The sequence below is a fragment of the Spermophilus citellus genome (genome assembly GCF_964194105.1).
Source record: "Spermophilus citellus genome assembly, chromosome: 6".
Classification (NCBI taxonomy): domain Eukaryota; kingdom Metazoa; phylum Chordata; class Mammalia; order Rodentia; family Sciuridae; genus Spermophilus; species Spermophilus citellus.
In genome coordinates this window covers 101524518-101546188 of record NC_138187.1, presented here as the reverse complement: position 1 = coordinate 101546188, position 21671 = coordinate 101524518, and the positions used below count along the sequence as shown (strand labels likewise).

The 21671-nt window shown below is 58.7% G+C and overlaps 1 protein-coding gene across 2 annotated transcripts in view; it reads right to left on the bottom strand.

Annotated features, from left to right (window-relative positions):
- The window catches only part of PGBD5 (piggyBac transposable element derived 5), a 51302-nt gene that overhangs the window by 10804 nt on the left and 18827 nt on the right, over positions 1 to 21671 (bottom strand). Inside the window, exons 2-3 of one of the 2 annotated variants that reach the window (XM_081298066.1) lie at positions 8313 to 8740; positions 3460 to 3594 (exon numbers count right to left, since the gene is read on the bottom strand). In XM_081298066.1, the coding sequence (XP_081154192.1) occupies positions 3460 to 3594; positions 8313 to 8740 (563 nt within the window). The remainder of the gene's footprint in view (positions 1 to 3459; positions 3595 to 8312; positions 8741 to 21671) is intronic. The other variant, XM_081298067.1, reaches the window with a different exon arrangement.

Below are 21671 nucleotides of genomic sequence, written 5' to 3'. Positions count from 1 at the left end.
CCTTTTGGATGTCGAGCTTTTCACTTTTCCTAGAAAAGTTTTTCTTGCTCCTATGTCTTCTCACATGCATGCACATGGTACTGAGAAATGAACTCAGGATGCTCTAGCACAGAGCCTTGTCCCTAGTCCTTTTTATTTTTAAGACAGGGCTTTGCTAAGTTGCTGAGGCTGGCCTTAAACTTGTGATCCTCCTGCCTCAGCCTCCAGAGTTGCTGAGATACAGCACGGCCACCACATGGTTTAACTTTTGAAAAAAATGGAATTAAAGGTGGGAAGGCTGTTATGGCTACGCTGTGCCCAGGATGTTGTTGCTGATGCTGCCCATTCTATACTGACCCTGTGACAGAAGAATTGAGAGAACAAAGGCTGGGGTTTCAGCACTTCAGGGACCACTTATGAGATGGCATTCACCTGGCCCTACTTACAAAGTGCCCCAGACCTGAGAAGCAGGACCGAGTCCTCTCTCCCTGGGGCTCCAGGGAGCATTAGGGCTGGCTGCAGCTCCTGCCAGACCCTGAGGTCCAGATGCATTGGCCAACACGGCTCTGCTGTGGCTGTGGTGCCCGGGCGGCCAGGAGAGTGCCAGGGAAACCCTGCTGGCTACCTAGTCTTAACCCTGCCCTGCTTCCTGTCTTCAGAGCGGGTCAGGATCCTCCACTGTGAGTGCACAGCACATCTGGGGACAAAAAACTGGTGACTCTTTCATTGCCGATGGGGCAAGGAGAAGGGGATGGCATGGGGAACCCAGCAGCGGACAGACAGCACAACATGCACACCTCTGCCCCCTGGAAGGACAAGGGCAGATGGAGGTGTCAGGTCACCTGGCTGCCCCTGTGACAGCCACATGAGTTCAACCTGTTTGCCGGTGGGAGAAGCTGGGGACCGCAGGCGGGATGTTGGGCCAGGCCAGGGAGCTATCACTGGGTCGGGTGATTGCCTGGCCAAGGCGCTTGGCTGCCGGGAGCCCTGCCTCCTTGTCTGATGGCACACCTTGCCAGGCCACGGTCCTGCAGCACAAGCTGGGCACGTGGGAGGGGTGCTGTGCTCAGGCACCCCCGGTCCTCAGATTCACTCCAAGACCCCCGTGGGTGCCCGAAGCCACAGGTGGTACTGCCCTGGATCTGGTCACATGCTGTAGCCATAACTTTTGCAGTTTGACGCATAACAGCAAAACTAGAGAGCGTCAGTTCCCTTCACAATTCCACAGGCAGATTTGTTCTTACTGACGATCTCAACATGTGGGTTTTTTTTTATTTCTTACTATGTCAAGAACTTTTCTCTTTCATTTAGAAGAAGCAGCTTCTCTGGGCAAACCTGAGCAGCCAGCAACATCACCTCACCATTATGAGGTGACTTTGGACACAGAGCTGCAACAGTCTACCTGGTGACTGAGACGACTCCTGGGGACCCACCGGTGGGTAACACATACAGGGTGGATTCGCTGGGAAAGGGATGAGTCAGGTCTCGGGCAGCATAGACAGTGAGCTTCCTTCACCACACTGAACAGTGCACAGTCCAAAACGTGTGTTGACCATTTCTGAAATTTCCCATCTGGTGTTTTCAGACTGCAGCTGACAGCGGACGACATCCCTCAGAACATGAGACAGTGCATGGGGGCCACTGGGTGGAGCTCGGCAAGGGTGCTGCTCAACCACTGCCTCTGGACATGGCACTCTTAAGCATATAGCCGCCTCTGCTCCCAGGGGCCAAGGCTCAGCCTGCAGCCTGTACACACCTCAGGACTGCACCACGTGCTGTGAATCAGTATGCAGTCTCTCCTGCTGGAGAAGCCCCAGGCTCTACCCGTCCCTGGTGTTCAGGGTGAGCACAATGCAAACAGAAGGTGTGCGTGGTGTGTGGGATCCACAAGGCTGGTAGACTCCCTGCAGGAAGGAGTGGCTGTCCCTACAGAATGCACCCAGTATATCAGGCCCAGCCCACCTGAGGGTCCTTCAGCCTGCAGGAGAAAGACGGGACCCAGCCACTGATGGAGGACATCCCCAGAGCTGGTGCCCTCCTGGGTGCGGCTCTGGAGCCGAGGTGGCCAGGAGACACCGGCAACTCTTCCTACCAGGACAGAGGGGTGAGCAGCCACCCTGCAGCTGGGCCCAGGTCTGCAGCCACAAGGCCAGCAGCCTAGTGGGAGCACACAGGCGGAAGTGTTCTGGTCACCAGGGACTTAACCTTGGAGTTGCCCTCTGGTCTCCAGCCTGCTGCCCCCTCTCCGACACCACCTCCTCTGGGACAGGAACCATGTCTGCCATCAGTCCTGAAGGGCCAATAGCACGCATGCCCCCAGTGAAGGCCAATTTCACTGGTGGGTTGGTGGCCTGTTGTGAGGATGGCCTGAGGCCCTAGTCTAAGCAACTCCATCTTAAAACTCCACTTGGAAACCTGCAATCTCTCTAGGTGCCTATGGAGCCCTCCAATATGGCCCTCAGGCACAGCCTGAGGTAAACAAGTCATTTCTCCCCACCTTGACAAACTCAGAGTGAAGTCTCTGTCATGTTGTCCTTGCCCGATAAGGGGGAGAGGCAAGAAAACCAGGGTGAGGACCACCAGACCAGATGCTTTAACCCCAGGGCAAATGACGTCACTGAGAAACCCAGTGGCCACTGATAAGGATAGAAAGGGTGGTCAGAAGCCCCCGAATTTAGTATAAGTGATGGAGCAGATGAACAGACGTTCAGCCAGACAACACTGATGCCCTCACACTGAAAGCCTGATGAGGACCTGGGCTGACAGCCCGACTCTTCTCATCGTTTGCTGATCCTCTGCATCTTCCTCACTGCTCTCAAACTCTGTAGCCACATCTTGACCCTGGTGGGGCCTCTATCGGTTCCTGACCTGATCACCTTGGTCTGAGTGGGCATCTGCTGGACTTAAAGCCTAGGGCTTGAGACTTTAGACCTGGCACTATTTTTTTTTCATTTATTTTTTAGTTTTCGGCAGACACAACATCTTTATTTGTATGTGGTGCTGAGGATCGAACCCAGAGCCACGGGCATGCCAGGCAAGTGCACTACCACTTGAGCCACATCCCCAGCCCAAGAGCTGGCACTTTAACTCAGCATGCAGAGGGAATGTCTGTCATGAGCCTGTCATGATGAAGTGTGTCTGCAGTGCTTAGGATTAACCTAGAATTGTTTGCTGTGGATTGCTTATGTCTATTGCAGTGCCCAGCATTAAGGATTGTCATTTTCTCAATTAAGAACCTATAGAGTGAAATTGTACTGAGTGATCTGAGTGGATAAAGCATTGAAAAGGCAGAAGCATGTGGACATCTTTATTTCTCCCCCTGGACTGCACAAGTCGCACCTTTGCCCACTGTGACACCTGTGCCGATGGCCAACTAGGGACTGGCAGGCATCTTTGGGGACAGTTCAGGGGGATGTGGGCGCCTCTAGAGGCTGAGTGTTGAGGGAGCTGGTCCCCAGGTGGCAGGGGCCCTGTGAGCACCTGGACAATGAAGCCGGTGGACGAGCACTGCCGGACCCAGAGGCTGAACTTCCGCTTCTTCCTCTTTCGCAGCTCACGCTCCGTGCACGTGGCGACAAACACGGGGTCCTCGTCAATCAGGGGTTCATGTAGCACCTGCCAGGGAAAAGCAGAAGTTCCCATGGAAGGCAGCGTGAGCTCGGCTCCCGTTTGCCTCTGGCTGGCTGTGTGGCCTCAGCCAGGTACCTGACTTCTCTGATGCAGTGTCCTTATCCACAAGCTGAAGCGTCAGTATTTACAGTTTCCCAGGGAAGACGCAGCAAGAAAGGGGCCCTGAGCACAAACCCTGAGAGCAAACGCCATCCGTGGAACTGCTATATGGGCCCGGCGTTCCCAGTCCTGACTGCTGGGGAGAGGGATCCCAGCAGTAATCCTATTGTCTCTGGCTGGACACATCCAGTGGAGGGTGCCCACCTCTGTGCCAGGACACCCAGTCCACAGTGGACAGCTCCAAGGCTGAGGAGTTCTCTCTTGCAGAGTCAAAAATGCACGAACACTTATCTTAAACCCTCGGGTCCCACTTCCACTCTTGAGAAACAAAGGAGATACAGGCTCTCTTTGTCTCTTTCATGCTGAGGTGGGCAGGGGTCTCACGAGGGCTAAGCTGGGGGGTCTGCCACCTCCCTCATTAGGGTCCCAGGTCAGCTCTCCTGTCACCCGCAGCCTCCTCTGCCCAGGCCGACTGTCCCCTCTCAGCAAGTGCCTCAGGTGGCCCAGTTCCCTGCCAACCCATTACAAAGTTATGTGGCTTTTCCAATAAGAGGTCAACGAAGCTGCTCTGAGGGGTCCAAGGGCCGCTTCTCCTAGCAAAAGTGTCTTGGAGGCTGCCGGTGGGTTTTAAGAATAAGCTACCTCCCAGTCGTGTTCCAAAGCTAACTGTGAACCAGAATACGTGTCTGTTCAAACTAAAGGGAGTCAGCACCGACACAGCTCCAAGAACGGTCACAGTGCTTTGGTCAGGGTCAGCAGGCCCAGCCCCGGCTGGCCCTCCCCCTGCTTTGTAAATGAAGTCCTACTGGAACTGGCTCAGCGCGTTCCTTCATGTGTCGTCTGTGGCTGTGTCTGGGCCACAGCAGCAGATCTGACCAGTCCAGTCTGAAGTACTCTGTGCCATTACAGGAATACTGTCAACAAAGGAGTCACCCAGGAAACCTGCCCACATGTGGCTCTGACCCAGCAGGTCTGAGGCAGCAGCTGACACTGTTTCCCTGGGTCCCTGGTGCCGTCAGAGCACTGTCTGACCAGGAATGGAGGTGCTCACCACTGGGAACTGCATGGCGCCCTCTCCTCTCCCATCACCTGGAATTCCATTTTAATGTCTGCAGGGTCTGAGTTGGGGACATGCCCACTGTGCTTGCTGTGGGAAACACGGGGACATCGAGCCTGTTCCCGGCCTCTCTCAGGGTCCCATGCCTGACTGCAGCCTCCCTGGCCCTCACACCTGGCTCCCGGCATCGCTGGGATGCGAGTCATGAGGTGTTCACAGCCTGTGTGGACCCACTCTGGCACGATGGGCAATGGCATGGACACGGAACTGCCCTCCTGCTCAGCAGGCCAGCAGGCACACTCCACAGCACCCACAGCACATACCCCTTGGGCACAAATGTGTGCGACACCCTGCAGGCCCAGCAGGGGCCCCAGGCCTGACCCTCCTTTCTGTCAACAAGGGAACATGGGTCAGTATGAAGCTCGGCAGGTGCACAGGTGCCCAGCTCTGGAAATACTCATGCCACAAGTCCCCTCTCCCCCAGGGCAGGCTGCTGCCTTTGTCACAGGTGCGACTTCCAGGGCCCCTGTGCATGATGGCCTACTCTGAGTGTGCTAGATGGCATGTGGTACGTAAGAACAGGACGTCCATTTGCCTATTTGCACAACCCTGAGGCATCTCTGATCACTGGCTCTGGTCTTGAAAAAGGCAGCATGTCCCATTTTGTACTTGTCTGGATGCCACACAGGCAGGGGCACACACCCACCTGGCTACGACAGGAGGTCCTCTGGGGCTCTGCAAGCCTTCCAAAGGCTGTAGTGGGCTGGGCCTGCGGTGCTTAGGGTGGCAAGAGGGAGCAGGCACAGCACCTCCCGGGAACTGGAGCAAATCCGTCCTCACGCCTGAGCAGAGGGACAGAGTGTCCCGTTTCAAAACCCGCCCTGCAGCCGCCATCCAGCTGCTGCCTGCTCAGGGCTCTGAAGGGCTACAGGGCCTCCCTCCAGCTCCCAGGCCCAGAGCTGCCTAGGGACATGTCTGTGGATCTCAGGTCCCCTCAGGGCCCTGAGGCATACCAGAGGGCATGGTAAACATCCTGAATCAGGGCACAGAGAACTGAGCCTGCAGACAGGGGTGCACAGGCAGTCCAGGACTAGCGCACAGTAAGTATGCAACAGACATGAGCACCACCATGGACAAGGCTCACCTAGACGGGGAGCCAGAGGGTCCCCAGCAACTCTGCCCTTAGACTCTGAATATCAACCAACCAACATGCTGGATGTGGGACTCCTGAGAACTGCAGGGACATGGCAGGCCTGCAGTCCCCAAGATGTCTGACCCAGGATGGTCAGAGGTGGTTGTTTCTGTTCCCTGTGTGCAGCTAACACATCTCCCACCTGGGTCATTACCAACCACACAAGTGTTCAACGACATAAAAACCACGTCCAAGCCCTGCAGGCCAAGGACGAGGCAGTGCTGTGTCCCCCAGAGACAGCACCTGTTCTTATTGGTAGGCTGGTGGAACTCGGCTGCCCTACCCATCAAGGGAGGGACTCACATCAGGATCTGGGGAATGCAGGCACCATGGGGCCTGGACAATGGACACATTTGCCCAGCAGAGGACAGAAAGCCATCCCAAACACCTGGCCATCACGAGAGGGCCTGTCCAGCAGTTCCAAAAAGCAGGGGAGCTACTCAGAGGGTCTTCAGATCCCCACAGACCTGAAACCTGGTGACGTCTTCCCTACAAAGCCTGTGGCTTCCAGTGGGGTTAGGGTGGAACAGTAGAGCTGAGAAGGGGCTCCAGAAAAGAACATCAGGGGTGGGTCAGAAGCCTGTCAAGGAAGGCACACAACACGGTCAGTGAGCCTCTGGATGCAGAAGGGAAGGAGGAGTCTTTCCACACAAAACGGCCCAAGGCAACAGGCTCATATGGGTGAGCCACACTCCACAGCCAGGCTACACCTCCCAGATGAGATATACCCTGCTCCACCTATAGCCTCCCAATCTGCCAGACCAGGAAAGCTACTCCAAGGAGGATTCCAGAGTCTGTTTCACTGCAGATGTGATGGTCCTGGGCACAGGTGCACACCAGGTGGGGAGGTTCTGGGACATGGGCACAGGTACACACCAAGCAGGGAAGTTCTGAGCCATGGGCACAAGTGCACACCAGGAGGGGAGGTTCTGGGCCATGGGCACAGGTGCACACCAGGCAGGGAGGTTCTGAGCCACGGGCACAGGTGCACACCAGGAGGGGAGGTTCTGGGCCACAGGCACAGGTACACACCAGGCAGAGAAGTTCTGGGGGCCACAGGCACAGGTGAACACCAGGCAGGGAGGCTGGGGGCCACAGGCACAGGTGCACACCTGTGCACATCTGAGGTTTTTGGGGCCACAGGCACAGTTGTGCACCAGGCAGGGAGGTTCTGAGCCACAGGCACAGGTGCACACCTGGTGGGGAGGTTCTGGACCACAGGCCCAGGAGCCTACAAGCGGGGAGATTCTGGGGGCCACGGGCACAGGTGCACACCAGGATGGGAGGTTCTGGGCCACAGGCACAGGTGCGCATCAGGTGGGGAGGTTCTGGGGGCCACGGGCACAGGTGCACACCAGGTGGGGAGGTTCTGGGGGCCACGGGCACAGGTGCACACCAGGCGGGGATGTTCTGGGGGCCACAGACACAGGTGCACACCAGGAGGGGAGGTTCTGGGCCATGGGCACAGTTGTACACCAGGTGGGAAGGCTGGGGCCACGGGAACAGGTGCTCACCAGGTGGTGAGGTTCTGGGCCACGGGCACAGGTGCACACCAGGCAGGGAGGTTCTGGGCCATGGGCACAGGTGCACACCAGGCAGGGAGGCTAGGGGCCACGGGCACAGGTGTTCACCTGGTGGCGAGGTTCTGGGCCACGGGCACAGGTGCACATTAGGCGGGGAGGCTGGGGGCCACACGCACAGGTGCACACCAGGATGGGAGGTTCTGGGCCATGGGCACAGGTGCACATCAGGTGGGGAGGCTGGGGGCCACACGCACAGGTGCACACCAGGTGGGGAAGTTCTGGGCCACAGGCACAGGTGTGCACCAGTCAAGGAGGCTTAGGAGTTAAGGTTAGCCAGTGCTACCACCTCCTGCGAACGTGGGAAAGGTGACAGGGAGACACACCAGAGGGGTCCTGGGCTCTACAAAACCTTGTGCAGAGACTGGTCTCTGCAGAGTGTCCTGGCAGGCTGTTGGCACCTAAGCTGCCCCTGGGACCTGAAGGTCTACAGCTGTCCCTGCTCATTCCCTGTGCCACCCAGGTGTCCAGCCCCTCTGCACCACCAGCAGGCTCGTGTCCAGAGGACATGAGGAGAAGGTGCCAGCTTGCAGAACACATTGGGGGAGGAAAGTTGGAAAGGTGACAGTGGCCCCTCAGGAGCAAGCCACAACTCTGGTGAGAGCTCTCCTCCTGTCATCCTCACCAATCAACACTGGGGTAGGGGTCAGCAGAACAAGGAACAGCAGAAGTGACCTGAAGGGACCTTGGGTGGGCAGGGCAGGACAGAACCCAAGTCCCACCACCAGCCAGGCACAGACGGGCACTGGGGCAGCTGGCAGAAGCCCCGGCTCACCTGGGTTTGGGACGGCCTGAAGGCGGCCTCAAAGCTGCCCTGCAGGGAATCAAGGAAGGGCTGCACCTTGTAGAGCCCGTGCGTGGCCTGGCTGGAGCGGAAGGCCACAACGTGGAAGTACTTGAGGATCTTCTCGAAGCGGGCCTGGCTCATGGCCAGAGCCAGGCTGCGGTTGCTGTAGAAGCCACCGCTCCAGATGCTGAGGACAGACTCACAGTGGGAGACGCTGGTGGAGATCACGTAGCCCAGGAAGGCCTTCATCTCAGCCAGCGTCACCTCCACCCAGGCACCGTCGCTGCCAAATCTCTCCTGGAACTTCTTGGCATACATGTTGGTCTGTACCACCATGCTCTTGAGCACATTGTCGGGGACAAACAGCTGGAAGAAGTCCACGGCACTGGCGCTGGGGGGCATCTTCCGCGTGGGACCTAAAACCCAAAGACAGGCCACGTGCTCATCCTGTGACCCCAAATGCAGGAAGAACATGCTGTTGCCCAGCCCTGGCTCTCCTCCCTCCTGGAGGAGCTGGAATTCAGTGCCCTGGGGAGGCAACGGCCCTGCTGCACCTCCTGTCCAGCCTCCGGCCCCATGGCAGCACCCATGCAGCTCCTTCTCTGAAGGCAGCAGCACCAGTACCAACAGGCCCATACCCCAGGGAGGACAAAGGGGCAGGGGTGTGGCTAAGTGGCTGTCTGGCTTCCACTGTCTTGTACTTTAGGGTGGCTCTGTGTGTAAGCCACTTCCACCAAGGACCAGCTCCCTCCAGGAAAGGGCACCCTCGCCAGGCATGCCCAACACAGCAACCTGAGCCCACCAGTGAGTGATCTGAGAGGACTGGTCTTCAAGACGTCACCAGTGTGCTGAGACTCCGTGACTCACAACAGGGTCAAATGCCAATAGCCCCTTCCGGGATCAAAAGCTGACCTGTAGCTCTGGGAGCAGCCACATATAGCCCAGGTTCATGAGCTGCAACCCACGAGCTGCAGCCCAGACCTCAGGAGAAACCCACCCCACCTCACCAGCCCTGGAGAGGAGCGAGACCCACAGGTTGCTTTCCACCCAAAGATGTGACCAGCATTGCTCCATCATGAGTGGAAAAACCACAGGAGTTGAATGGCTTTCAGGGGGCTGTGTGTGTGTGTGTGTGTGTGTGTGCGCGCGTGCGTGCCAGCAGAGCGCAGATTTGGAAAACCCAAGCCTGGCCTCCTTCTCATGGCAGCAACTTCTAATAAAAGCTGGTGCCCATCAGAATCCTGGTCCCTCACAGCTGCCCTTCCTTTACCACCAGCTTACACATCTCCGAAAGACAAGGTCTCCACAGCACAACTAAGGTGATGCGGACAAAACGGTCGACTGCAGAGTGGGTGGGCAAGTGCAGGCAGCCACCCGCACGGTGGGGCGTTCTCGATTGCTCTTTGCCCTAGCTTTTGCACTGTATGACAGGCACCAGAGTCCCTGCTGCGAAATGCTGTCATGCAGAGTGAAGTAAGAGCTGACAGTGACAGGCCGGCACAACACACATGCCCTGGGCAAGGTGCTGGAGGTGGGTGACTCTGCAATGGCACCGCAGAAGCCCACTGATGGCCAGGGCAGCACTGTCCTAGGCAGACTCTAACTGTCCTTGCCTACAGAGGAGCAGATGCCCGCAGAGCCACGTGGCCACCTCGCTGACTCCACCCACCACAGCTTAGACAGGCAGCCGCAGGCCCAGTGCCCCAGCACCACGTGACAAGGGGAGGTAGCCAGGGCATGGAGGGCCTGGCTCAGAAGCCCCAACCCCAGGGAGCCAGCATCCTCCTGTGGGAGCTGTGACTCCTGCACAGCTGCTGGAGGAGGAACGCTGGCCGACAGGATCACTGCATCACACTGACCCTGCACCAGACTGACCCTGCACAGTGGGGTTCTCTCTTCCTACAGCCCTGTTTAAAGGGACCCTGCCTCCCGGACACTTGATGATGAATCCACACCACCGCCCTAGCCCTGCAGCAGCGGCATAAAGCGGCTCCTGTCTGTTCTCCTGGCTTGTGAGCAGCCCCCACAGCCTCGTAAGGCAGCCACTGGAGGACGTGCCCTGGGGGGCTGCAAGGCCAGCACACCTGTCCGCAGAGTCTCTCCAGGTGTCCCTGAGAGCCATCACCCACTTGGCGGGACAGGAAACAGCTCAGACACAACCCAAGGCTTTCCTGAGTGACCTCAGTCCCCCGGGCCACAGCCAGTCACCTGCTGGCCCCTACCTCCTGCCTTCTGACCTCTGCACTGCCAGACCATGAGGCCTGAAGCAGGATAGAACCTGCAGCCACCAAACTCCAGGGAAAGGACAGCATCCATGGCGGGAGACCTTGAAGGGGTGGTGCCACCTAAGCCCAGGTCCGGCAGACAGTGAGCACTAGGCAGAAGTCCAGCCCTCTGCACCCATCAGGTCCCAGGTCTGGACCTCCACCTGTTCCCCAAGGCTCACGATGCACAGTCCCCACCAGGGTCCTTCCTCCCTCTCCTCTTTTCACATAGCTACAGGGGCTCTGCTTAAAGAGGGGCTTAACACAGGGCAGTCAGGGAGCCACCACCTGGACGTATACGCAGGACAGATGCTGGAAAGAAGGAAGAGGAAGACCACATCCTCTCCCCCAGGGTGGACTGCATAGTGAGAGGAGAAGGCAGCAGATGAGGACTTGGGCTTGGAGGGGTGCTGTGTCCACGAGAATGATCAGAATTCAAACCTCAGGAGATGGCTCCATGGAAGGCCGTCTGAGATGGGCTCCAGAGGGGACCTGAGAACGGTGTCAATCCCGAGAAACTGAGGCATATCAGGCAGGGAGAACATCACATGCAAAGGCCCTGGAGCCAGAGAGCACATACTGTATTTACTGCCTCTGTGAAAGGGAGAGGGGCTTCGGGACAGGGTCTGGACACTGTCATGGACATGGACCAGCCCGAGCGTGTTAGGAGACAGGGGAGGACGAGGACAAGCTGGCACACACATGCTACAGAGGGTGGCGTCTGCACCAGGTGCAGAGGATCTGGAGGCTGTGGCGGAAGTCGGGTGAGACCAGAAGGGACTGGGCCAGCTCCCTCTGCGGGCTCCCTATAGGTGTGTGGCTTGGAGTGAGCTGTCTGAGCAGGACAGGAGGGGCACCCCATCCAGCACCCCAGAGCCCCCGACCCCGGCCTCTGCTCCCTTTGGGTCACCTATGGGCAGCACTGCCCTCAACCCACAGCCACCCATAAGTACATCTTTCCACCTCTCCCTCAGAATCACACCACCCACCCACTGCAGCCTCAGGGAGGCCAGATAGTGCCAGTTGCCCCAAGGGTACTGACCACTGACCACCCCAATGGCTCACAGCAAGAATGATGCTCAAACCTAACCACACACACCAACCCCTGCAGCCCACTCAAGATCCCACATGCTCCCCCAGCATCCCTCAGGAGGCCCCAGGGCCAGCGTGACCCAAGCCTGCCCCTCGGCCTGGGCCTGGGCCACTCTCTGTGGGTGTGCAGGAAGCACTAGCCGGGCCTGGCCTGAGCCTCACCTGAGCCACGGGAAGGAAGGAAGCCCCTGGGCTCCAGTCCACTCGGCCCTGCCCTTTGGCTTTCCTGACTCTCAGCCATGACTAGACTCCAAAGCCAGCCTCCCATCACGGCCCTCCTGGTCATCCTCCTCGTATTGTTCCTAGTTCATGCATGGTTTGGGGTTCTGTGTGCTGGGATGGGACCCAGGGCCCACACTTCAGGCAAGGGCTCCACCACTGAGCTGCACTCCAGCCCTTTTTATTTATTTACATATTTCTTGAGACAGGGTTTCACCAAGTTGCCCATGCTGCCCTCAAAACTGTGAGCCTCCTGCCTCAGCCTCCTGCGTCACTGGGATCACAGATTATGGGTGAGCACCAGTGCACCTGGCTTCCATGCGCATTTTATGATCTGCCAGAGCTTGCTGTTGACCAGCCTCTGCTGCCGCCCTGACCCCAACAGAGCATGAGTGAGGCTGAGAGCAAGGCTGTGGCGCCATCTGTGTGTCCTCAGAGCCCACAGAAGGCATGCTCCACATTCGCGCCTGTTTACCGGGATGGAGATCACTGAAGAGAGGACAGCGCCTCCCCCCACAGGGTCCTTCCTCAGCTCAGCAGGAATAGCTGGGTCTCTGCCTGCTGACAGCCAGGGCAGCCAGGAGACCTGCACCCTGGGAGGCCTGTGCAGAGTGTGGGACAGGACTGACAGCCTAGGCCCGCCTTGCTAGCCTGCCAGGTGCACTGGGGACCTCTTGTAAATTTGGGCCACTTCTGACAGGCAGATGTGGGAGGGTGTGCAGCCAACCTAGGGCAGCGCAGGGTCCTGCTGGTCTCTCCTCCCCACTCCCCTCCTCTCCCCTCCCAGCTGGGGAACCACTCTTGGTCCTTCTCCCTTCTCACACCCTCCCCCTTGCTGTGCTCCAAGCTGCTAGCCCTGTGACCTTGGGGAGGCCACTGGCACCTCTGTGTCTCAGTTTCCTTATCTACCAAGGGGAACAGGCAGCACCAGGGTGTGAGTCATGGGACCTCACACATGGCAGCTTCTGGGCCTCCCTCACAGTGCTCGCCCAACCTCAGCCCTGGAGGCCAGCTGGCACCCAAGGGGCCACCTTCACCGTGGAGAGGAGCTGCTGGTGCATCTTTAAGCTGAGGCCATTCAGAGGCTCCACACTCATTTTGGCTGAGAATGGCTTCCGGATGAGCTGGTGCTTTTTGGTAGAATGTGTCTGCAGGTTTGGGATGCAGGAAAGCATCAGTATTCCAGGTCAGGGGTTTAGGAGAACAGAATCATTCACCTCCAGGCTGCATCAAGCCAGGATGAAGCAGCTGCACCTGCATCACAACCTCTGCTTTGCAGCACTGACGACTGCACACCAGGAAGACACCAGGAAGGCACCAGGCAGGACTGGCTGACGCCCCGCCCTCCCTGCTAGCAGCAGGTCCCAGTCTGCAGCTAAGGTGACCCCACTCCCCTGCAGGCTTGCATCTGCCCCAACGTGGGACAAGCCTGATCTGTTTGCAAGCACCTGGGTACTTGCTGACAGAATTTGACTGCTGGCCACCCAGTGCCCAGATGCCCCTCCTAGTTCAACCTCTGCATGCACAACTCAGTGACTGGTTCCAAACCAACCCTGAGCTGGCTCGGGGGCTCCCAGGGGCAAGGCCCTCACTAGGCCCTGGCAGCCTGAGGGCAGCCAAAGAGCTTGGTGTGTAGTCTGACCTGCGCACACCCGGGCACCAAAACCAAGTTCAGATTATTAGTGTTGGTCCCCAAGCAGTGTCCTCTATTGGAGGTCACAGGGCTCTGCTGACCCTGGAAAACATGCAGGGATCTTCCAAGAAGCTTCATAAGCAGCTCCAGCCTCATACACACAGCACCCTGGCTCCCGTGAGGAGCACAGCGGTTTACTGTGGGCATGTGGGTGCACACATATACATGGAGCACTCCGCAAAGGCGCTGGCCACTAGGGAGAGCACAGCACCAGGCAGCTGAGCAGGACCAGGGCAGATGTGCACAGCACTGGGCAGCAGAGCGGGACCAGGGCAGGTGAGCGCAGCACCTGCAGGCTGGAGGGAAGCCAGTCTGTTGCCCACCAACAGGGAGCCCTAGCTTGATCAGGCTTCATGTGTCAGGCACTGGTGCGCAGAGGAAGATGTGCCCAAGTGTCCAGCGCTTAGAGTCTCACTTGGGACCCATTCCTACATGAAGCACGTGTATGCATGTAGGGGTTTGACTTTGGTGTGATGGCCGAAACAGGCGCCTGCCCCTGCAGGTGGCCTGCTGGAAAGAATTCCGCAGGAGTGCTCTGCAGGGGAGGGCCCTGGCCATCACCAAGGGCACCATGCTGCGGAGGGGCAGCCAGAAAGCAAAGCCTGCACTGACCACCCCAGGTTGGCACCACATGGACGTGCCTGGGCAGCACCCCTGCCATGGTGTGCCACTGGCCTCCCCTGCTGCAGGTCCCACCTGTCTGCACACTGGTGCCCACGTTCCAGATCATGTGTACACATAGGCTGGGGACTTTGTCAGGGGACAGGGACCAGGTCTTGTGTGATTGTGAGGCCTTTGGGGCGGATCTGGGCCTCAGTGTGACAGTAGGATGACAAAGCAGGAGGGTTGTGAACCTCGGCCCTCACGCCATTCGGATGGGTGAGGCACTCGTCAGGCCCAGCTCCACTAGCAGGTGCTTGCACAGGGCCGGGGCTGCTGCCTCAGGCTGAGTCCCCACCCTGAAGGCCAAGCTGCCCAGAGCACTCGTCCTCCCCTGCCCTGGACCAGGCCCCAGAGGCAGAGGCTTAAAAAGGTACCTCATGTAAGAAATGGAGGCAGCGTCCAAGCAAACCAACCAGGGCCAGGCTGTTGCAGTCAAAGCCACCTGGGAGTCAGGGAGGGCATGTGGGTGGGCGTGCATGTAGGCCCTTTACCGGGTCACTAGAGATGGGCTCCATGAGGCACCTACCTCATCCCACTTGACCCTCTCCCGCTCTGGAGTTGATGCCCCTGGCCCTTCCCGTTACCAAGCAGGGACTGAGACTAAGAGGGCATAGGATGGCAGAGCGTTTGCCACTTCTGCAGAAACCAACGGGGGGGGGGGAACGCAGTTGTGAAGAGCCTGATCCTCATGGGAGGCCCTGTCCCATGGAGACCAGTGCAACAGGCCACCAGACACTGGCCATCTCCTCCAAGATGTCACGGCTGCCCATTCCCCTACTTCCCAAAGCTCCTAAAAGGGGCCCACTGTGCTTTCCATTCAGGGGAAGCTGCCTCTGCCTCAGGTTCCTTCCTAGCCCCACCTCCTCCTGTGACGAGCCCCAGATGAGGTCACAGCTGTCCCCAACTTGCCTAACCATATTCCACAGCAGAGCACCCTGGACTACCCTGGTCTCTCTGCCAAAAGACGCAGCAACAGAGGGGGCTGCTGGCACCCGGGGGAGCATGTGAGCCCGGATGCCATCACCGGGCTTCAGGGAGGACCTCCAAGAGCCGAATCACTCTGGGGATGCAGCTGGGCCCTGGCTGGGCTGCCAGCCTCAGTACCTGCAGACCCTCACAGAGCCGTGCCTTGCTCTGCTGGCATCAGGGAGGCTCTCCCGAGGCAGGGCTCAGGGCCACACAGGCCGGGGACAGCGTGGGGTCCACCCACCACTCATCCCAGGCGCCACAGCTCTGCAGCCACCTGAGTCTCCACACACACACTCTCTACCATGAGGACGGCTGTCAAGAAGAGGCTGAGGAGACGGCATAGGAGAGAAGGGGTTTGGGGGGAGCAGGAAAGCCAAAGCTGACCAGGAACCTGTGTGAGAGCAACATGAGCTCCTGGAAAGAAAAAGCTCTGAGGCGAAATGGCTCCTCCCTGAAGGTGACCAGCACAGTGCGAGGCCAGCAAAGCCAGGGCTCTGACTGAGGCATGCACAGGAAATCAGGGGCATTTTTAGAGACCACTTATGGCAACTCTCAGGGAGCACTGTGGGTGTACCTAGCCCTGGGGTGGGGACAGCCTCCACTTGCTCCTGGTGCATCTGCAGGCTTCCAACTGCCTGGGCCACAGGAGGCACTCGGATGCCAGGCTGAGCATGAACTAACGGACTTGAAGGTACGATGACAACTCTTGTGGGTCTGAAGAAGGTCAGTAGCATCCCCACTGCCCAGAGGTCAGGAGCACCATGGTTGTCACTGGGAAATGAGGAGGGGACAGGCCCCTGTGCCTGGTGAGACCAGGGCTGGGGGCACCGCTGGGCAGCCGTAGCTCAGGCAGGACCCACACGGGGTCACTAGAGATGGGGCCAGGAGCGTGTGTACACACACGTGTGCAAGACATCCTGCACACTTGGCCCAGCTCAGGATCCTGAGGCCAGATTCAGACCTTCACACTCACACACAATGAGTTGTTGAATGGCTGCGGGTGGGACATACAAAATGTGCTGTCGTAACCCATCTCAGCATTTGGAAAAGGGAGCCCAAGCAGCCAATAGGTGAGGTCCCATGGCAATGTGAAGCCCCTGAAGGGAAGACCTGGAGACCTGCACCAGGACCACAGCAGCCCCTCTGCAGCAAGGTCGAGGCTGCATGCTGACTTGACAACCCTGAGGAGGGCAGAGATGACACGGATGAGAGCAGGTTTGCAAAGGTGAGGGTCAGCATGTCCTCTGCAGCCTCCACGGGGAGGGAGAGGTGGGGGGAAAGGAAAGAGAGAGAGAGGTGGGGGAAGAGAAAGGAGAGGAAGAGGGAGGGGAGAGGAAGGAGAGGAAGAGAGAAGGGAGAGGAAGGAGAGGGAGAGGTGGGGGAGAGGAAAGAGAGGGAGAGGTGGGGGAGAGGAAGGAGGGGGAGAGGGAGAGGAGAGGAAGGAGAGGTAGAGGTAGGGGGAGGAAGGAGAGGTAGAGGTGGGGGGAGAGGAAGGAGAGGGAGAGGTGTGGGGAGGAAGGAGAGGTAGAGGTGGGGGGAGAGGAAGGAGAGGGAGAGGTGGGGGGAGAGGAAGGAGAGGGAGAGGTGGGGGGAGGAAGGAGAGGGAGAGGTGGGGGAGGAAGGAGAGGGAGAGGTGGGGGAGAGGAAGGAGAGGGAGAGGGAGGAGAGAGGAAGGAGAGGGAGAGGGAGAGGAGAGGAAGGAGAGGGAGAGGGAGAGAGGAAGGAGAGGGAGAGGAGAGGAAGGAGAGGGAGAGGTGGGGGAGGAAGGAGAGGGAGAGGTGGGGGAGAGGAAGGAGAGGGAGAGGTGGGGGAGAGGAAGGAGAGGGAGAGGTGGGGAGAGAGGAAGGAGAGGGAGAGGTGGGGGAGGAAGGAGAGGGAGAGGTGGGGGAGAGGAAGGAGAGGGAGAGGGAGAGGAGAGGAAGGAGAGGGAGAGGTGGGGGGAGGAAGGAGAGGGAGAGGTGGTGGAGAGGAAGGAGAGGGAGAGGGAGAGGAGAAGAAGGAGAGGGAGAGGGAGGGGAGAGGGAGGAGAGAGGAAGGAGAGGGAGAGGTGGGGGAGAGGAAGGAGAGGGAGAGGTGGGGGAGAGGAAGGAGAGGGAGAGGGAGAGGAGAAGAAGGAGAGGGAGAGGGAGGAGAGAGGAAGGAGAGGGAGAGGAGAAGAAGGAGAGGGAGAGGGAGAGGAGAGGAAGGAGAGGGAGAGGGAGAGGAGAGGAAGGAGAGGGAGAGGTGGGGGAGAGGAAGGAGAGGGAGAGGGAGGAGAGAGGAGAGGGAGAGGGAGAGGAAGGAGAGGGAGAGGAGAGGAAGGAGAGGGAGAGGGAGAGGGAGAGGAGAGGAAGGAGAGGGAGAGGGAGAGGAGAGGAAGGAGAGGGAGAGGGAGGGGAGAGGAAGGAGAGGTAGAGGTGGGGGGAGGAAGGAGAGGTAGAGGTGGGGGGAGGAAGGAGAGGGAGAGGTGGGGGGAGAAGGAAAGGTGGGGGAGAGGTAGGAGAGGGAGAGGTGAGGGGAGAAGGAAAGGTGGGGGAGAGGTAGGAGAGGGAGGGGAGAGGAAGGAGAGGGAGAGGTGGGGGAGAGGAAAGAGAGGGAGAGGGAGGGGAGAGGAAGGAGAGGGAGAGGTGAAGGGAGAGGAAGGGAAGGGAGAGGGAGAGGTGAGGGAAGAGGAAGGAGAGGGAGTGTTGAGGGGTGCGGAACTTCTTCCCAGGAGGTGCAGACCTCCACGCAGCACCTGAGGTCCAATAGAGGTCCAGGGGACAGGAGGCTGCCCTGCCCAGCCATGTCACAGTGGCCTGACACCTTGTGCCACAAGCGTGACAGAGGACGCACAAGGCAGACACATCCCAGTGCTGTAAGCAACAAAGAGAAAGCTGAGCTTAGTGGCAGAGGGTAGAGGACACTATTTCTCTCCAAATACCTGCCTGCTTGAGTGGCATTCCAGTGCTGTTCGGAGCTGAAGAGCAAGCTCTCTGCCTGTGGGAAGTGTCAAAGGCACAGGGTCTCCTGAGACTACCACTGGCAGAATGTCAACAAGCTGCGAGGGACGAAGGTATAGCCAGAGGTGCATATGTGCTCCGTGACAGAACAGGGTCCACTGATGGAGTGTCCCCACACAGGGAGCCCATGGGACAAAGCCCGGGGTGGTCAAGGCATGCAGCTCTGGAGTTGAGGAGGGACCCTGAGAGGCACTTCCTACAGGTTGGGCTGTGGCCTGGTGGCAGTGTCTCCTGCGGGAGTTGTCATTCCAATTGTCCTTCAGAGCCAGAGTGGGATTGGGGATCTCCCTCCCAAGGCTGATGTCCTAGGCTTCCCAGCTGCCTGCCTCCGCAGAGCCTTACTCCCTGAACTGGAGGCCACAGAGTCCGCGGGTGAGAGCAGGCAGGAAGCCCCCAGCAGCCCTCTGCATTCTTGGTCTGTGTCTTCTCACAAGTTCCCAAAGGTTTCCAAAGCCTTCCTCCTTACACTCTCCCCTGCCTCGACTGAAGTTTCCAAGGAGGAGTAAGAGCACACACAAAACACCCAAACAAGTGGGGACGGAGGAGAGCACAGAGAACTCAGGAGACACATTTCTAACGAGGCTGGAAAAAAACAAAAGAATCCTAAAAATGTTGATATGGTGGTTATAAATAGTCCTATTATCCGTCAGACAAGGGAAGGACAACAGCTGTTAGATGGTACTGAAAGGCAAGCAGGGCCAGTGGTGACCGGCAGATGCCAGGAGGGGCAGCACATGCCCAAGCCACCCACAGGCCCAGGTCCCATCGAGCTGCACTTGCTCCTGGGCCCAGAACAGGCTGCCCCGAGACACTTCAAACAAACAGGGGAAATGAGCAACTCTGCCCTCCTGGTCCCTGATGCAGGTAGAGGGTCAGGCAGGACTCGGGTCTTCAAGGCCTGCACTCCTTCAGGAGGACAGTGGCCCGGCATCTCTCCTCCAGGGTCCACCCATGCTCAGCAACTACCAGCATGCTTCCACAGACCACTTCCTTTTAAATCCACATTGTCCCAAAGCACGGGAGCAGCTGGAGTGCAGATCCAGTGGCCCAGTGTGAGTCGCTGCCTGTCAGCTGTGTGAGGCGGGGTGTGACCTCAGTCCACCTCCCTGTAGAGCTGCCCGGGAGGTGAAGCAGAGAGGCCCGGTGGGGCCCCCTTAGGTTGTGCTGGCTGCTCATGCTGCCATCAGGACATCCCAGCTTCCAGGAGCCAGCGGGGAGTACAGCATGGGCAGGGAATCCACCCGGGGATGTATCACAGCACCTACTCTCTGAGAAGGTCGTCTCCAAGGACAGCGTTAGAGGAGGGACACCACCTGGGAGAGGACTCCAAGCAGCCAGGAGGCGGGTCCCAACCCAAAGCTGGTCTCAAGGGCCTCACAGGCCTCCTTTCAGGCCAGCACACCTTCCTGGTCTCTCCAGGGCCCAGTGTCCTACACACCAAGGTCCACCGGAAGTAGAATCGCCCACATGGGCTCTGGACTCTTGTGGATGGCCTGTTCTCCGTAGCACTGCCCCTGGGGCTGTCATGGTCACCATGTGGAGGTTGTATTCAGACCATTGCAGAATTCTCATTCTGATTCAAGGATCCCTGGCACAGGCTAAAGCCTGAGCACTGTGTCTAGGGCCTATGGACTGTGAAGGAGAGTATGGCAGGGCTGAGGGGACAAGGACAGACGGGCTCAAGTCCATATCACTGCTGATGAGCCCTGAGACGCCAGGCAAATGACTCAGATTCCTCCTCCACAGAATAAAGTGGTTGGGCTATAATGTGGAAGGCTCTCCTGGCTCCTGGACAAGCCTTACTGCCCTCTGCTGTCCATCACTGGGCCTTAGTGCTCAAGAGACTGGACCTGCAGAGTGCCCAGCACAGGGGGCAGGAAGCCATGGCCCACCTGTGCAGGAGGCTCTCACCAAGGGCACAGCTCACGCCTCCTGTGCAGTGTACATGGCCAGTCCTGTGGGTGCAAGAAGCCTCCTGATGCCTTTGCACCCACCTCTCTGATGCTGGGGTCCTGCACACGCAGGGCAAAGGGCTGCGTTTGGCTCCTTGGAAGCAAATTCTTCAAGATAAGGGGGAGGGTGGTTTCAGCCCGTACACACCTATCTCAACTCCAGTGCTTTGTACCACTGGCTGTGAAGGGCCAGGGAGCCACAGGAAGAAACCGCAGTTACAGGCCAATCTCTAGGTGCCAGGCACCTGAGGACCCCACCCCAGAAGCCAGCAGGAGACCTGGATCCCACAGCCACAGCTCTGCCCACGAGTGGGTCACTCAACCGAGGAGCAATAGGCTCAGGCCCCGCAGTGCCTCCAGGATCCCTCTGCATGACGAGGGCATAGGTTCTTAGGCCCGATTGACCGCCTCACGGGGGCCTCAGACAGGCCGTGTGGTCCCACAGGCTTCCCCATCTGTAAAGTAAGAGCTCCCACCTCCGAGAGTGGTCACAAGATAAAAACCAAACAGCTTGCTACACAGCTCAGCCCTGGCTCACACTCACCCTGGTCAGACGCCCACTCTGCTATGCCAGTGCCATCTGCCCAGCACTGGCGCCGTGGGCCCTGTCTCCCGATTCAGGCCTGGCAGCTTGAGTTGAAGCACCCTGGAGACCACCAAGGCCAGTCAAGGACACACCTCGGGCTTGACTGAGTCTGAGAAGGGGACGTGACATTTACAGACCAGCAATAAGACCTGTGCTCCCCTTGAGGCCTCTTCCTGGCTTCTCCAAGTCCAAATGTGGGGCTGAGCCAGAGGCGACACCAGCATTCTCACCCTGAGGTGGACAGCCAGCCACAGAGGGCACAAGGGGGACACTGTCCATGGGGGAAGTGGCAGTGGGCCACCTCTGCCCCACCTCCCTTTACCTCTTTTGCAGGGTCCAGCACAGCTCAGGGGAAATAGCACAGCCTCTGCATGGTCCTGATGAAGGGTCACCAGCTGGCCCCTTCATCAATAGGCTTTGCTGTCCTGAGCTGATGCCTATCCTGCTTATTCATGTCTCCCAGTACCTGAGCCATGTGGCTGTTGCCTAAGTCACCTACGTGCTGCTGGCACCCATGCTCTGGGACCCTGGAGAGGGTGCTCCAGAATGGGCAGCTGGGTATCCCCAAACATGTGGCTCTCTAGGGACCATGTCTGTGCTGTCTGCTCCACATGACACTGAAGGACAAGTACCCCTCAAAGCTCTCGGCCTGAGTACTACAAAGCCCGTTAGGATAGCCCCCAGACTGCACACCACATGGAGCTCTCTCCGCCGGGCCTTCACCTTCATCAGGTGGGCCAACCCCAACAGCTGCCACCCAAGGTCCCCAGGTGGCACACACAAGATTGGGAGTCACCCACCTAGAGGAACGCACTACCAGGGGAGATTTTTCCAGCCCAGAGCCCTCCCCAGGGACCAGTGGCCTTGAAGGACTCCTTGCCCACCATGGCCTGCCCTCCTGTGACTTTGATGCCCACCCTAGACGAGC